Below are 17,405 nucleotides of genomic sequence, written 5' to 3'. Positions count from 1 at the left end.
TGTAAAGGCTGATATGATAAACAAATTAGGGGATCATGGGATAGTTTATTTGTCAGATTTAGGGAGAACGAAGGAATTTATGACCAAACGAGATAGAGAACATTATGAAATGCATGATAGATAATTTTGATTACATTCCCCAAACAAAGCCAATGTTGGTCCTCTAGGACCAACAAGGATAGGTAAGCAGTGTTAGCCATGTTCTTCATGAGACCATTAGGAGAGATTTGTCCTGTGGGAGTCATCTGTGTCACCTAGACTTCATCCTCACAGGTTTCTGAACTTGTTCCAACATTGGCCATCATCTGAGGTCTTTTACCCAAACAAAGCCAATGCAACCAAGGTTAGAAGGAGAGCAGAAACTGAGAATCTTTACAACTAGCGTCTGTGATAAAGGCCTCATTTCTAAAATATATACAGAACTGAGTAAAATTTACAAGTCATTCCCCAGTTGATAAATGGTCAAAAGATACGAACTGGCAGTTTTCAGAGGAAGAAATTAAGATATCTATAGTCATATAAAAAAATACTCTAAATCACTATTGATTAGAGAGGTGCCAATCAAAAGAACTCGAGATACCATATCGCACCTATCAGATTGGCTCACATGACAAAACAGGGAAATGATAAATGTTGGAGAAGATGTGGGAGAGTTGGAACACTAATTCATTGGTGGAGCTGTGAGCTAATCCAACCATTCTGGAGAGCGATTTGGAACTATATAAACGTGTTTATACCCTTTGACCTAGCAATCCCGTTCTAGGGCTGTATCCCAAAGAGATGATAAAAATGGAAAAAGCACCCACATGAACAAAAATTAGCAGCTCTTTTTGTAGTGGCCAAAAACTGAAAATTGAGGGGGATGCCCATCAATTGGAGAATGTGGTGTATGAATGTAATGGAATACTATTGTGGTTAAGAAATGATGAACAGGAGGACTTCAGAAAAACTGATTCTGAATGAGGTGAGCCGAACCAGAAGAACACTGTACACAGTAAGAGCCACAGTGTGCAAGGACTGGATCTGATAAGCTTAGGACCTAAAGTGTTTCCAAAGGACTTGTGATGCAAAATGTCATCCACATCCAGAGAAAGAACACAGAATGAAGCAGACTATTTTCTGTTTTATTTTTTCTCTCATGGTTTTTCCCATTCATTTTAATTTTTCTATGCAACATGACTAATGTGAAATTATGTTTAATAGGAATACACGTGTAGAACTCATACGATTGGATGCCATCATGGTGGGGGGAAAGGAGGAGGAGAAAATTCAAAACCTACAGAAGTGATTGTTCATAAGTGAAAACTAACTATAAAAAAAAGAAGTCATTCTAAAAGGGAGGAAGGTTTATGCAGGGGTGAGGAGGCTACAAGTTGTACTTGGGAGATTAAATAGACTGTCCTGGTTCAAACAGAGGGTCATGTTTTGAGTAGTGGGAGAAAAGTTTGAATAGTTAAATACCATGTCCTATTACTGGTTGCCTGAAATGCAAGTATTGATACTTAGTTATTGCCAGGTCCAAGAGGAGCCAGGGTCACATTTGATAAAAAGGTAGAACCTAGAAGAACTCCAAACAACAACAACAGGTTGGGAAGAACTAAGAGTCAAAATATGGAGTTCAAGAGGTCATCAAAAGGGGAAGCTCTAGTGAAAGCTAATAAACCAAGTTGGAATGGTTAAAAAAAATTAGAAGTAGGGTTGAGAGGATGTAAAAAGCCAGTGGTGAGCTGGGATTAAGTGCTTTCATCAACGTCAAAAGAAATTAGTTTGCTTCACAAAGCAATCTTTGAACAGCGTATTTTCAACTGGGATATAACATTGCTAGCCATGTCCATTCCTATCTTCTAAAGGGGTTTAGAACCTGATTCTCAGTGCAAAGAAAGATTGGATTCTCTCCCTCCCTCCCCCCCCCCCAGTAATCCAACAGTAGGTACTAACATGGGCTTTGTATATCTAGAAGTGAAAGGATCCTCGGAGGTCTCCTGACAGGCAGCAGTATTTAAAGGATGGATTAAAATCACAAAACCTTTCTTTGGCCAGGGAGACGAAAATACTATATTGGATTAGTCATAAAAGTTTGAAGTAAGATAGTAGTAATAATATCAGAAATGGAAAGGATATTCAAGAGTCATTGCAAAGAAGAGTGTCAATAACAACTGAGGAATGGAACTATGATTCCATTAGAAATAGGGAACTTTTAAGGGAGGAAGCTTCTACCAATATTGATGTGCACTCCATTGTACCATTGATAACCTAGAACCCCAGAGAGCTGCCTAGAACCCGGAGAGATTAAATTAAATTATCCAGAGCCACACAGCCAGTATATGTCAGAGCTATGACCCAGGGCTTCCTGGCTTGAAAATCAGTTCTCCATGAGTCACAATGCCTCTCATAGCAATTTCTACATACAGTCATATTAGACACATTACGAATTAAACATATATGAAGGCAGAGAGTTTTGCTTTTGTCTGTGGATCTCAGTGCTTGGCACAGTGCCTGGCATAGAGCAAGCACTTAAATGTTTATTGGTTTATTGATTGATACATCACTTTTCCAAAAGCACTTTAAATACATAATTTGATCCTCACAGCAACCCAGTGAGATAGGTACAACTAACATCATTCCCATTTTACGGGGGAGAAATTTGTGACTGTGGTTTCCCATGATCATGAAGTTAGCAAGTGCTAGATGTGTTATTTAAACTCAAGTTTTCCTTCTGACTTTAGTTGAGAGCTATTTCCATTCTTCAACACTGCCTGTTACAGATGAGGAGTACTGTAACATACACCTATCTCTTGTGGTTGGAGTGCTTTAATTTTATTCCCTTTAAAAGGATGTGAACATCGGTCTCTTTCCTGACTGTCAAACGTTTGAAATGGAATGTTTTTTTTTTCCCACATATGCGTAAAACTTTAATTAGAGCCCAACAAAGTAGAATTTTCTTCATGTAATCTTTTAGGAGAGATATAAATGACAAAAAAACAGTTTTATACCAAATTTATGCAAAAAAGTAGGGTGAGACCATTATGGGAAGCTTTAAAAATTCATGCTACTATTTTACCTACCACCAGTCTCACACCAACTTTTCACTCACAGAAAACTGTTCCAAAGCTGTACAGTTTAGCTAGTGCAGCAGGATGCAAGTCTTAACCATACCACATGGCTTACTCGTGGCAGTTTCACTTGCTGACATGCTTGCCTTGTGCCTCCAGCTCTTCATTGGGTTGAGCGACAATACCATTAGTGCACTAAACAAGCCATAGAAGTCAGCTTTAGGAAATACCCTTGACAGTGAGTGTACTGAGAACTCTAGGCTCTGGACTCTGAGTGTGCGAGAGAGAACGGAATATCCATGTGGTATTGGTGAATATGTTGCTGCTGTTTTACCTTTTTTTTGTTTTGCACGTTATCAATTTTATTTTGTGTGCTGCATTATTTTATGATTACTGAGTTAGGAAAAAAGTGCATATTATTAGAATTAACATTTTATTATAAAGAATTACATGCAGAAAAGTGTATTTTCAGCAATCTCTAACAAAAGTTTTCAGTTTTCAACGATCACTTCCATAAGTCTTAAATTTTCTCTCCTTCCACCCGCCATCCCTACCTGAGATGGCATTGCAATCTTATATGGGTTCTGCATATACATTCTTATTAAACACATTTTCACATTAATCATCTTGCATAGAAGAAGTAAAATGAATGGGAGAAACCATGAGAAAAACCAATCTATTTCCTTTGTAAATGGCATGATGAACAGAATTGTATCATGTGATGACTATGCAATTAAAGATAATAAACCAAATTTTTTTTCCTGGAAAAACAGGGTGTGATTATGTGGTAAAATGTGGGATTAAGATTTTTCAGAAAAAAGGTACCAGTGATTCTGATTAAATACTTGTTAGTGAAATCTCAATAAAACCACAAATAATAAGTATTTTTTTTCTTATCTTTCTATTCTTTCCAGAGTTTGACAGGAGGGCCTAACGGAGGCGTCCATTGCACAGATGTAACAAATGCCAGTAGGACAATGCTCTTCAACATTCATTCTTTAGAATGGGATGTAGAACTGTGCGAGTGAGTTCTACTTGGGGTTGTATTAAAGTATACTTTTTAAAATGACTTGCAAAAATGTACTTTTGCCATGTTTATAATTTAGTATTAGTTCCTGTGATTTGATTATATGAACATCAGATCACTCAAGTATAATGACACCTTGTCAGTGCTGAGTCAGTGGGGTATGCATATTATCTAATTATGGTTCTGTAAATACAAATACTGCATGGTGACTGCTTTTTAGTGAAGATCCTCTTAGGATGGTACTTCAGTCTGTGTTCCTTTAAATATTGGTTTTGAAGATGAAGTAATAAATAAACACCTAATCATGTGCAGTGATATTATGCAGCACATTATAATTCCAAAGTGCTCAGTCAATGCTGTGATGTGGAAGAATGCATGTATTTTCATCTCATTTTGTAGGTAAGGAAACTGAGGTACAGAAAGGTGAAATAAACTTCCCAAAGCCACATAGCAAGGCAGCTAAGTGGCTCACTGGATAGAGCGTTTCACCTGAAGTTGGGAAGACCTGAATTTCCATCTGGCCTCAAGATACTTGACCCTGGGCAAGCAGCTTAACCTCCATTGGCCTCAGTTTCCCCAACTGTAAAATGGGAATCATAATAGCATCTTCCTCACAGGGTATTGTTAGGATCAAATGAAATAGTATTTGTAAAGTGCTTAGCACAGTGCCTGGCACATAGTAGGCCCTATGTACATGCTTATTCCCTTCCCCTCCCCCTAGTAAATGACATGACCAGAACTGTGCTATGAGATACTGTCTTTTGACTAATCTTGGGACCTTGAAACCATTCTTGGTTCATTCCTTACTGTACAACTTTGTGTTCAAATACATTCCATATTTTCTAGTTTTTAGGTAAAGTGTTGCCAAATATTAAATTAACAATGACATTGTTTTTAGGTTTTTTGAGGTTCCTATGACAATACTTCCAAATATCCGGAGTTCTTCTGAGATCTATGGTCTAATGGTAAATAATAATTTTTAAACATCATTATTCTGGATTTGAAAGCCAAATTTAGCTAAATCAAGTTTAGCCAACTTAAGTGATTTGTGAAATTTTTAGTTACTCCTTTTGGGTAGTGTATGAGCAGCAGTGGCAAACTGAATTTAGTAAAAGCCTGAGTTCTACCAAATCATTTTGATAAGTAATTCATAAATTTTAAATGGCCATGATAAATATAGATCCTAAACTTTTTCATAGCATTACTAAAATTGTAAAAGATGCTATGAGAACTTTTGGTAGTTAGCTTTTGAATTTTATTTCTCTAATTCAAATAACTTATGATTGTGGTCATTTCTCCTAAATGATAAGAGGGAGTTGCCACACTGTAAGAATGCTTTTCTCCAGGCAGTCATTTTAAGTGAACGACTCTTAAGTTAGGTGTCATGAACTTAGTAGGTCTAGACAAAACATTTACCAAAAACTAATATCAAAGAGTGTTCTTATTTGTAGCATCATAATTTTAACTGATCATCTTATTTATTAAATGCCTACTATGTGCAAAGTATTGTGGTAAGCCTTAAGGGAGATTTAGATAAGACAGTCACTACTTTCATGGAGATTAATAGAGGGCTAACAAATAAACAGATTATTCTAGTACATTAGAATGCTTTGTGACGTTCGAGGTGTGGGATGGGTTTACTGACTTAGGGCAGTTATGGAAGACTTAAAGAAGGAAGGACCATTTTGAATGTGATAGGTAGGAATGCAGCAGGTGAAGAAGAGGGGGGAGTGTGTTGTAGACAATAGGGATTCCAGACATGGGTAAGAGCAGAGCATTTTGGGGGACGATTCAAGTGAAAAGGGCCTTAGGAGAGGACCTTGAATGCCAAGGCAAATGAATTTGAACTTTATCTGATAATTGAGCAGAGAAACCAAATAATAGACCTATTTCTGAGAAGATTATTCTGGCATGAATGTGCAGGAAGTGTCTGAGAACAAAGGGGGGATGGGAGAACTTAAAGGGCAGTGATTGTGGCAGTAGGGATACGTGTGGGGTGGGGTGGGGAGTAGAAGCAAGAGATGTTGCAAGGGTATATAATCCATTGACCTTATAACTGGATATAATAATAGGGTTAAAAAGAGAAGAGTCAAAGAAAACCCCAAGGTTTTGAATGTGACAAACCGAGTAAATGGTGCTGCCAGAAGTTAAAATAGCAAACAGCAAGGTTTAAGAACAACACCAAAAACAAAAAAATTCTGTTTTACGTTTGTCTTTATGTTGGTATCACATGTGGAGATGCTCTGGAGCAAGCAGAGATAGAGAGAGACTGGAGCTGGACTGAAAATGTACATTTGGTAGCTCTGTACAGAGATGTCTGTAGAAGTGATAGTCAAGGAACAAAGGGTAGGGAAAGGCAAGAAGACCCCAGGAAAGATCATTAAGGATCACTCATTACAATTCAGGACACAAAGACAAGCAAAGCAGTTTTGTTATTGTCATGTAAATTTGACATACTTTTTGTAAAGTGTACAATGTACTTAAGTTTTGTTTCATATATAGTCCTTTCTGTTTTTTGTATAAATATATCCTTAATTCACAATAAAGGAATTAAATTTTCCTTGATTGTTGGATTAAAACAAGATTACAGGAGGCATTTTCTTTTCAAAAGGATTTGGGACACTGTTCTTATGTTTGGAGGCCCAGTAGAGAGAAAGGGTCACTTGTGGTCACTCATTGCTGGAGCAAGGTCCTGGAAGAAGAGAATTGAATTGGATGTAGGACACAGGAAAGAATGGTTATCCTTAGTGAAGAACAGGTGTGTAGTCTGGGCCCAGATGAGAGATAATGGATTATAGGAAGTTCTTAGGGTTATTGAAGGGGATTGATATCAGATGACATCTATTTTCTCAGTGAGGTGGGAGGCAGCTTCATCTAAAGTGTGGGAGAATTGAAGGTATGGAAGGAAACGAGAAGAGAAAGAGAATTGGAAGGACTTTCTAGCAGCAGAAAGGCCTGTGTTCTATAAATGTGTGTGAAATTGGTTTACTCTTTTCCCTGGTGAATCTAGTAGTTGAAGAGATAAGGATTCATGAGTCTGGAAACACAGGTCAAGTGGACAGGAGTTGTAGAATGGCCAGGACACATTCAATTTGAAGACTGAGATTAATGCAGGGTATGTAATTCATTTTTACAGATTATGAAATCAAATCAACAAGCATTTTGTCTTGACACTAGGAATACAAAGATAATGACATAGTCTCTGACCTCAAGGAGCTTACATTCTGGGGAGAAGTGGTGACTGTTTACTATGTACAACATGTGCAGAGATATACGCACACAAAATAAATTTAAGATACTGTGAAAAAGCACCTTTGGCAACTGGTGAGAACAGGAAAGGTCTCAAGTGGGAAGGGGGCATTTAAGCTGAAATTCAAAGAATACCAGAAGCTCTGAGAGGTGGAGTATTTTACCACCATGGAGAGCAGCCTGAACAGAGGTACAGAGACCATAGTTAGTGTTATCATTGAGGAAGAGCCCTGGGTGAGCCAGTTTGGCCCAACCCATCAGCAATGAAATGTTCATGAATGTATTTTTTAGTTTTTAAAGAAAGGTTTCAGTTACAAAGACCTGAAATTCAAGTTAGAGATGGAATACAACTGTGATTGTAAGAAATTATTATTTTCGTGCTATTAGAAACTGCTTACAGTTTTACTTTGATCATAGTGAATTGAAGTCCTAAGTTAGAAAGCCATCACATATATATATATATAAATAAAATCTTTGGGGCAATCAGGGAGAGAACACAACTGTTAAAAATGCTCATTGCTTATCTACGTACTGTTTATGGAATTGTAGAGGAGCTGTCATTGAACCAGTCAAAAGTCAAATACAGAAAACTGCGCACATGAGAAATAGTTTCAGAGAAAGGTTAAACAACATTTAGATTAGCTAATTTTTCTTTCGCATTTGAAATGTGTCTCTATCCCTTTTTTCCCTTCTTGCTGGCTGTAGAAAATCTCTCATAGCCTGGTGAGTAGGTTATCCAACAATTATCTTCCCTGTCCATCCACTTGGTAAAAGATAACAGTGTATTTCCACTTATTTTAGGAAGACAAATATGTTTATGGAACAATTGGGTATATTTAGAATTTTGCTTGAGCAAAATTGCAATGAATTGCACTCAGGAGTTTTTTAACCAATTGAGTAAGGGGTTGTTTTTGTAGGTTTAATAAGTTGAGTCATTTCTGAAGTAAATGATAATCGGTAGCTTCTTATTGAGATTCAGAACATAAATTATAAATAGTTATAAGAATATTATGAAAATTAAAAGTTATTTTTCCTTTTTCTCACATTGGATGTAAATTGTGTCTGTATGCCTCAAATAATTTTATTAATTTTACCTGAATAATACCTTGTATCCAACATCTGAAGATGTGCCAATTGGAAATACACTGTCGCTTTCTTATGCATGCTTCACCAAAGTTAGGTTCTTAGAGTCCACAAGAGAATTCCCCCAAGAGAACACACTAGCTTTTAGGAAGCAAGATTTTTCTCATGTTGTATTTACTGATAGTGAGGTTTTATTTTCCTCTTTATTCTTATCTTTATTAAATTCACAGCTCGTCACTGAAGTGTAAAAGGCATTACTTCAATTTTTAAATGACAGCTCGTTAGTTAATGAACAAGAGTCAACCAAGTAGCATTTCTTCTGTTCCTGTTAAGAAAGATTTTGTCAAATTTGTGATTGGGCACGTTGAAAATAAAGGAAACTGGAATTTGTTGAAAGTGCCAAGTCATTCACCATACATCTCAATTTAAAATCCTGGTTTGGTTTTTGGCTATATTTATAAGATAAAAAATTCCTGTTCAATCAATATATTTTACTTAGACTAACTTAGGGAAACGTGGTCAAATATCTCATTCAACTTCTGGAAATAGTTACTATTATCTTAAAAGTTGGAAAAGTGAGTTGGATGTAAATCCTCAAAAGTAAATAGTGTATCAAACTGATTTAGCAAATGTTTATATTTACTGAAGCTGTGTTTATTATACACCCAATATTTTGTAAATGTTTTAAAATATTGACTTTTTAAATGGAATTTGTTTGTTGAAATTTTAGGTCTGTAGAAAACTTTATAGGTAACTTAGTCCTACCTCATTTTGAAGTGAGGAAGCTGAACCCTAAAAGTGGTGAAGTGACTTGCACAAAATGACTCATTTTCATGGAACGAGGACGAGCACTCAGAAAAAGCGAAAGTTGGAGTCTCTTTTTGGCGTTCTCTCCACTGCTGTTTTTGTCAGTATTCTTGTAGGACGCAGACATGTACAGCCTGTGTAGTCACAGCACTTTGCTTTGTCCTATCTGCCTGTGCACAAAAGCATGTGGCTGTTTGATGTTGATCCTTTTGTAACACATTAATAAGGTAACCCATTTTACATGAAATCATATGTTCTGTATTTTTTGTGTTTCATTAGAAAGCTGGGGCCTTAGAAGGTGTGCCATTATCAGGGGTGAGTTTTGTGCTAGATATTTATTTTATTTTACCTTTCTTCTGATAAACCTTTTCTGCAATTAAACTCTTCCCATCTAGACTCTACAGAAGTAATGAATAGCAGATTTGACTGATTTTTCTTGTCTTATCCTCCTTTGTCATATCCTTTATCAGTTAATGGTAATATTAAATAATGAAATACTTAAAAGATGGAATGCAAAAGGAAAGACCTTTATTCCTTTCATTTTTTGTGTAAGTGATCTTCTCGGAATTGTTTGCATCGTTCCCATTGGTGACTTTTTGTCACCCTTACTTATCCATTTTTGCTTTTAGTGCTTGGGAGACCAGTCTGCTGCTTTAGTCGGGCAAATGTGTTTCCAAGATGGACAAGCCAAAAACACGTAAGTTGTAGGAACAAAATTTAAACCCTGATTGGAGTCTAGTTTGGAGTTTGCTGGTTGTTGTTGGTACTTTTAGCTTTGAAGTGTATGAATGCTGAGAAGTTGTGACCTTCACATCTTTAACACAAGAATGTTTAAAGTCTTATCTTTTCCTTCTTGATCTGTACCCTAGATATTTAGTTTCATAAATCAAAACATACTGCAAGTATGTTATAAATAATGAGATCCAGTCATTTGCTCTTGGTCAGAGATCTGTTATGTCAGAGGCAGGACTTAAATTCATCTCTTCCTAATGACAAAACTGTGGCAAGCTGTTTATGATGCACTAAAAATTCATGAGTGCCTTTCAAGGTATTAATTTTGGGGATTAAAATTGTCCAACCTTCAGTAAAGCAAAACTCTGAGCCAATGGTCCTGTTCATGGTCCCCTCTAATGAAGTGGACCTCAGATCTTCCTCATGATCTGAGATGCCCCCCCCCTTCTAGGACCTTGTATTTATAAAGCTTGATACCCAAATGTTCAAAAGAAGCACGATAAAATACAGAATCTTTTGCTTGAGATGATGGATACGGTAAAATAAGCAAATGGGATCTGTCAGCAGGTTCACAAATTGGATGAAACAAGGACTATCTCCACAGACCATGTGTTCATAAGGCTCTTCCGTAGGTTAGGCAGGGGGAGATGGTATGCAAGGTATCATTTGCTCTAAGAACATATCGAGAGTCTTTCTGCACTGTTCTTGGTTCAGTCATGGAATTTTAACAAAACAGGATGGAGATATCTTTGGTTTCATTCTTGTGGTTGCACAAGTGAGCTCCATGGCTATTTAATGTAATGTTCATTACTCGTTTTAAGTTTGTGACCTATGACCCTTCCATTAGAATCTATATTCCTGTGTGGCTTACGCAAAATATGGATTAATACATTGCTTATTCTTCTACTCATAACTACTAGATGACTAATTACCAATAATCATTATTCCATATAAAATCATAATGAACTGGTTAGAATTTGAATAGGCGTCCTCAATGACTTATTTGTCCCATTACAATTTTATCTCTCTATGGCAAAATTTTGGTTTTAGTATATTAGTAAATAGAAGTAAATTTTTTAAAAGCACAAGACTTCCAAACTAGCAAAAATCAGTTTAATAGTCACTTTTTGATAAATCATCTTAATAAATTACAAATTTTGATTCCTTTTGATTCCTTTTCAATCTTAAAACTTATAGATACGGGACTGACTGCAGCATGTTTGTGATGTCTTCCTGTAGCATGAATTTTGTTTTTTGCTTATAATGCTGCTATAGAAATATATATTTAACATCAAAATGTCTTTTGATTTACACTTGTTATTAGTACATGATGACATAAGCTGATCTTCAGAAGCATATTAATCTAAAGCTTGAGTAACATATTAGATAAATTTGGGTTTACCTTCTGGTAACTCTGGAATAAGTACCCGCTGATAAGTAGAACTAGTACTTAAGTGTGATTACATATTACATATTTTCTTTACTTAAAATTAAGATTTGCTAAAATAAGATAATTAAAAATGAACTTAGAGGAAGGAAACAATTAGTTTTTAAATTGAAGTTATAGCATTAATTGGGACACTTTCTAGAACAACCCTTTGAGACAGCTCGGTGGTACAGGATGGAGCGCGGGACGAGCTAGGAAGCATGGGAAGCTGAGTATGACACCAGCTTCAGATACCTACTAGGTGTGTGACTGTGGGCAAGTGACTGAACCTCTTGTTTTACTGTCTCCCCAGCTACACAGTGGGGATAATAGTATTTGTAGGACACTTAGCACAGCGCCTCCCACGTAGTTAGCACAATTCGAACACTAGCTATGATGAAGATGATGATAATGATAGATATGGATTTTTAGCAATGAGGAAGTGAGTTTTTTCCATCATCACACAGTGAGTAAGTATCTAACATGAGCCTCATTCAGACACCTGACATCCTACAGTTATTCTTTGTTTGTTATTGACTCACAGGACAATTACTCTGCTTCTAGGCAGATGATATTCTAAGTCTAATCATGGAAGTATTTCTATAATTTAGTATAAAATATTAAAATACTCTGCATTTAGAATAACGTAGAGAACGCAAATATTTTCTAATTTCCTGAGTAATTTGTGCGTAGTAAAATAGTTGACCTTCTTTCCCATATCTAACCTAATTAGTGGGGAAAGTAACAGTCAGCATTTGGGGCTAGTGTGAAGGATGTGACAGCTGATCCATGACTGGGTAAAAACAAGCTTCACAGTTTGAACTGAGGCTAACTTACTAATTAGTACTAGTACTACTCAGAAGCTGCGGATTTGTCTGCTTCTGGTCTCTTATCCTTTTATTCTTCCTGCAGTTTTGCTATTTTATTCATCTTTGTTGAAGTTGGGAGAAGAAGACGCTGCCCTTCCCCAGGGAGCTATAAAAAAGTGTAGCTGTCACTTTTCTGACAATAATGCCGTAAGCCATTAAGGGTAGAAGTATTGATCTATAATCTGTGATCCTGATCCTATGTAGATAATGCTTACGACTCTTACTTCTGTTGTGAGTAATGTGAATACATAAGAATAATCTTAAAAGGAATATTTTTCTCATGAATCATCTTAAAAGTTTTATTTTCTGAATGTAATGTTGATAAATTGAGAATAATTGTTAATCTGATGCAGGAAAATATACTAATATTTTTGAATTTTTGTTATTTGGAGTTTTGGATCTTTCTATCTTCTGTCTTTCTATTTTCTTTGAAATTATTGCTATTTCTTCTGAGAATCAATACATAAAACCTTAATATTAGTAATCACTTTTTTAACTCATTAGGCAAAAGATATAGATGTGTACTTGACCCCTGAAAAGCATTCAGCCGATGAAATTCAAATATAGTATCTTTGGGATGTAGCAGTTGAGGTAATGATTTTTAGATGTATTATAAATACTAAATGCTCTGTATTAATAATTATGGGGCAGTTAAGTGGCATAGTAGATACAGAGAAAATCTTTAGGACAGGAAGACTCATCTTCCCAAGTTCAAATCTAGCCTCAGACACTAGCTGTGTGACCCTCACTTAACTACATTTGCCTCAATTCTCTCATTTGTAAAATGAGCTAGAGAAGGAAATAGTAAACCGTATCTCTGCCAAAAACGAAACCCTGTGTGAGGCCACAAAGATTCAGACATGACTGAAAAATGACAATAACCAACAACATTAATGATTTATAGAGATCTGCCACCTCTGTCTATTTGTCTGTCTTTCTGTCTGTACGTTAAGATTTGCAAAGCATTTTACAAACATCTCATAATATCCTCACAAAAACCCCGGGAGAGGTAGGTGCTATCATAATCCCCATTTTACAGACGAGGAAACATAGGCAGGCAGAAGGTAAGTGACTTGTCCAGAGTCACATAGCTAGTAAGTGACAGAGTCTGAACTTATTGTGTAACATATACTCAGTTTCACTGAAATACTAAAAGTTAATTGTTTAAATGCTGTCTACTTCCCAAGGGTGAAAAGGCAAGCTCATTCTCGTTGGATCAGAAGAGATAACAGTTGTCCCTGTTTTTCTTCTTTATTTGGTTATTCTTTATTCTTCTTCGGAATGTTGATCTCAGAAAATTGATAGTATAAAAGTTCAAAATAAGGTTGAAAATTTAATCATCCATTGGAATTTGGTTGTGTTCTGTCAGCCAGAATAAGCATCTGGTAATTCTTGCAACGGCTATTAGCAAGGCTTCAATTGCTAGAAACACCTAGGAGTTTTTAGGAGCCCCCTTTTCCACCATGCTTGAGTACATTAGCAGAAAAACGAGAATAGCAGCCAGATGGCAGTAAGTTAGCTTAGAGTGACTGTCCTTGAGATAGATCCCCATGGACAGAGCACACAACTTCCCCTCATTGACTTCAGCTTTCACTTAGCTTCCCCTGATTTCTCTTTGCATCCTTGTCACTTTATTAGCTGCCTAATATAGGTGACAGAATCAGGCCTGGGCTGGAGCTGCCACCCAGCACAGAACTGTCTTGACCCTTTTCTGTTTGTGTTTGAATCTGCTGAACAAGGTGCTTCCACCCACCCTGACTCTTGCTCTGATATCCAGGTGGCCACAGTTGTCCATCTCACAAACGTATGTGTGCTAGGACCCAGAGAGGTGCTTCTACTGTCAGTAACAATGTTGGTTCTGTGTCAATCAGCAGTCAAGAAATTCCTTTGTGATTAAAGCTTAGCTGTCATTCGGTAACCTGGATGACGCAGATGCCTCAGATTGTGATTAGTTAATAAGGTCGTTGATGTTTTACGTATTTGTTTTTGGTGGTTGGTATTTTAAACCGTGTTCCTCTGACAAAGAAATTACGAGTAGCCTTTGGGAAGCTTAGCTCCATCGTGTTGCTAAGGATGGTAGCTGCGTTTTCATGAAGAGCGGTTCTCCTGGCCTCTCCATCAAGATGGTCTTCAAAACTTTTTTCCACTACAAGAAGATTAAGAACTTTAGAACTTAACACAGGCCTTCATAAAAACATGTATATTGTGACAATAAATTCAATGTCGGTTTGGTTAGCTTGTTGGGATTTGTCTTGAGTAAAATTACTATATTATACTCTCCTTCTCACCAACTGTAGGTATGGAACAGGTTGTTTCCTACTGTGTAACACAGGCCAAAAGGTTAGTTTTCTTCTTCTTTATTATCAGGGCCTCATTTTATTCATGAAAGCAATAAACTGTTAAGCATAATTTGTTACAAAACTTTTTAAGTGTTTGCATGTTTTAGGTGCAAGTAATGCCATTTTAAGGTATTGAGACTAGTCAGGCATGAAAAATCACCAAATCTAACTGTTGGAAAAACAAGTGTTTATATACTTAGATTCTTATATGTGGAAAAACTAGAAAGTAAGCAGCAAAGATCCTTTATCGAGACTGACGAGTAACACAGAAGTGCAATACATTTATTTCAGTTTATTTTTATGTTATAATACTCTTTTAAAGTAGCCAAAAGTAAGCATAGTATGGGGAAAATATACTTATATATCATATAAATATGACATATATAAATATTTGTACATGTATGTGTATGTATGTATGTATATGTATATATGTATATTTATAACTATTCCAACATTCCTTTTAAGAAAAATGACATTGTTTAACCTTAAAATATTTCTGTTTTGTCTAGTGTGTTTTTTCTGATCATGGCCTTCTTACCACAGTGGCTTACAAACTGGGCAGAGACAAGCCAGTATGCTATGCATTGGAAGTAAGTTTATTTTCACAAACATTTTATGTTATACTTTGTCAAAACATTACAGTATATAGTGATTTCTAAAATCTTACCTAAGAATCTTAGTGAATCACTCTGGAATGTTGCTGTCTGCTGTAAATAAGGGTTTTTGAAAGATAACAGAAAAAAGGTAGCTCTGATGTAGTGCTCTACAAAGAAGATCCCTGCAGAGACAGAGGGCAGTTCTCTTAACTTGTCTCCTCGTGATCATCACCTTACTATGGCACTTAGTCATTTAAGGTGTGGAGAAAGAAATTGAGAAACTGTAAAGAACCACCAGCACACACAAACGGGTGGTTTCTCCAAGTACATTTAAATCATGTAGTAGAAAATAATCAGGGAGTGGATCTAAGTGCTGAGTATGATCAGCTATAATCACATTGTTTAAAAAAACAATTCAAATGATTTCTTTATGAATTACTCTTAAATTCAATATTTATTAAATGATTTATACAGTTGACCTAATAAATGACTTCTTATACTGTACTACCTATATCTCAAATTCTAGAAATTACCACTATTTTAAATACTCTGTAAATTGCAATCATTTCCTAGATGTGTAAGAGCTTTAATTTGCATTTCATAGCTTTTCTTTTTTTGCCACTTTTTATGTAGCATAATGTGTTAACTCCATTGAGAAGTGTGTTCTTTGTGTATGCTATGTTCCTGCTACAATGTATAGATGAGGCTTGTGCAACCTGTAGCCTTCGGGCCACTTGCAGCACATACACCAAAGGATTTTGGGCATCTCCTGAAATGTAGAAATGTACATTTTTCACGGAACTCCTGCAGGCTTGATGTAGGTTGTATTGACACTTAATTCTCCTGCTCACACATTCACTTCTTTTCTTCTATTTAATTGTTTTCTTCCCCCAGATGTTGTACCTATTCAGTACATAAATCAACAATGAAATAACTGAATTTGATTTTTAAGGGACTCTAGCAGCTGGTCATCTGGTCTAACCTCTGTCCCAGCGCCTCCTGAGGGAACTCATTTCCATTTCTGCATACTTCATTAACGTTTTGCTAACATCAGTCCTAGATTTCCCCCTTTGTAAGTTACGCTTATTTCCCCTGCCCTTAGGAGCCAAACAGTCCAAGTCAAATCCCTCTTCCATGACAGTCATTTGCCCCCTGAGCCTTCTCATCTTCAGGCTATAGATACTCAAGTCCTTAGGCTGTCCTGGTTGCTCTCACCTGGAAATTCTCTAACTTATGAAGTCCCTCTGATAGCTTCAGTTGTGATGCCCAGTGAAGATTCTTCACTGTGCTGCCCCCTTCTGGTTTGTTGCTCCCACTTCTCACTTTTTACTCATGCTATTTCTTTTGAAGAAGGTAGAAACAGTTTGATCCCACTAAGTCACAGTGATACGTGTAAGGTCAAGTTTGCTTCCTCATGTTACAACCTGTGGTTCCTGTTGCTTGTTACATAAAATTTAGGCTTTAGCGCATACGCTTGAGTGTCCGTGGGCCTTTCTGGCCTTTCCTGTCTGGGATTGTGTCTGCTGTGGACTTGGGGGGCTCCGGGTGACTTGCTGGTGTCAGATACAAACAGCCAGGCCCTGCAGGGTGCCCCCTTTCCCGCAGTAATCTAGAGTCTTAGCTTTAAAGCCTTGTCAGTCTTTACATCTAACCATCTGAGGCCCTCTTTATTTATTTAGTCTTCTAATACCTTTCGGTAATTTAACTCCTCTTCCTTTCCTTTTTCATACTAATTCCTTTGTTTCCCCACTTTGTTTTTCTGAACACCTTTACCATGTCTTCTGATCCTTATTCCTTGTGATTATATTTGATCCTGTTTTTCTTCAGCCTTCTTCTTACAGAAGCCAGAAACAGAATCAGAAGCTGGACATTGTCTATCTGACATTTTTCTCAGTTTCTCCAAAGTTCAATCTCTTTTTGTTCAGATCTTCTCTCTTTTCACTCTTTTTCAGTGGAAGTTGGAAGTGAAATTCCTCTCCTATCATAAAAATATTTTCTGCCACAATGAAGGTAGATCATTACTTATCTTGGCTTTATTAGACCCTTGGTTTGGAGGGAGTGAGACAACAAATACTTTCTTTTCTTTCAGTTTTCATTTTTAGAAAAGTACTTACTTTACATTGAGCTGAAATCTAAATACCTTTACTTTCTATCCATTGGGCCTAGTTCTAGCCTATACTGAATAAGCTTATTACTTCCACATATAATCCTACATTTATTAGAA

At 36.5% G+C, this 17,405-nt stretch overlaps 1 protein-coding gene across 6 annotated transcripts in view; it reads left to right on the top strand.

The window, feature by feature from the left end:
- The window catches only part of GK (glycerol kinase), a 69,872-nt gene that overhangs the window by 34,504 nt on the left and 17,963 nt on the right, over positions 1–17,405 (top strand). For 3 of the 6 annotated variants that reach the window (XM_072615216.1, XM_072615220.1, XM_072615219.1), the window contains exons 7-13: positions 3,968–4,077; positions 4,979–5,045; positions 8,035–8,052; positions 9,499–9,534; positions 9,849–9,916; positions 14,544–14,586; positions 15,095–15,175. In XM_072615216.1, coding sequence (XP_072471317.1) covers positions 3,968–4,077; positions 4,979–5,045; positions 8,035–8,052; positions 9,499–9,534; positions 9,849–9,916; positions 14,544–14,586; positions 15,095–15,175 — 423 coding nt within the window. The remainder of the gene's footprint in view (positions 1–3,967; positions 4,078–4,978; positions 5,046–8,034; positions 8,053–9,498; positions 9,535–9,848; positions 9,917–14,543; positions 14,587–15,094; positions 15,176–17,405) is intronic. The other 3 variants (XM_072615218.1, XM_072615217.1, XM_072615221.1) reach the window with 1 other exon arrangement.

This window comes from Notamacropus eugenii, chromosome 5, assembly GCF_028372415.1.
Source record: "Notamacropus eugenii isolate mMacEug1 chromosome 5, mMacEug1.pri_v2, whole genome shotgun sequence".
NCBI lineage: Eukaryota > Metazoa > Chordata > Mammalia > Diprotodontia > Macropodidae > Notamacropus > Notamacropus eugenii.
The sequence above is the reverse complement of the archived record's forward strand: the minus strand, read 5'-3'. Positions and strand labels throughout refer to the sequence as shown.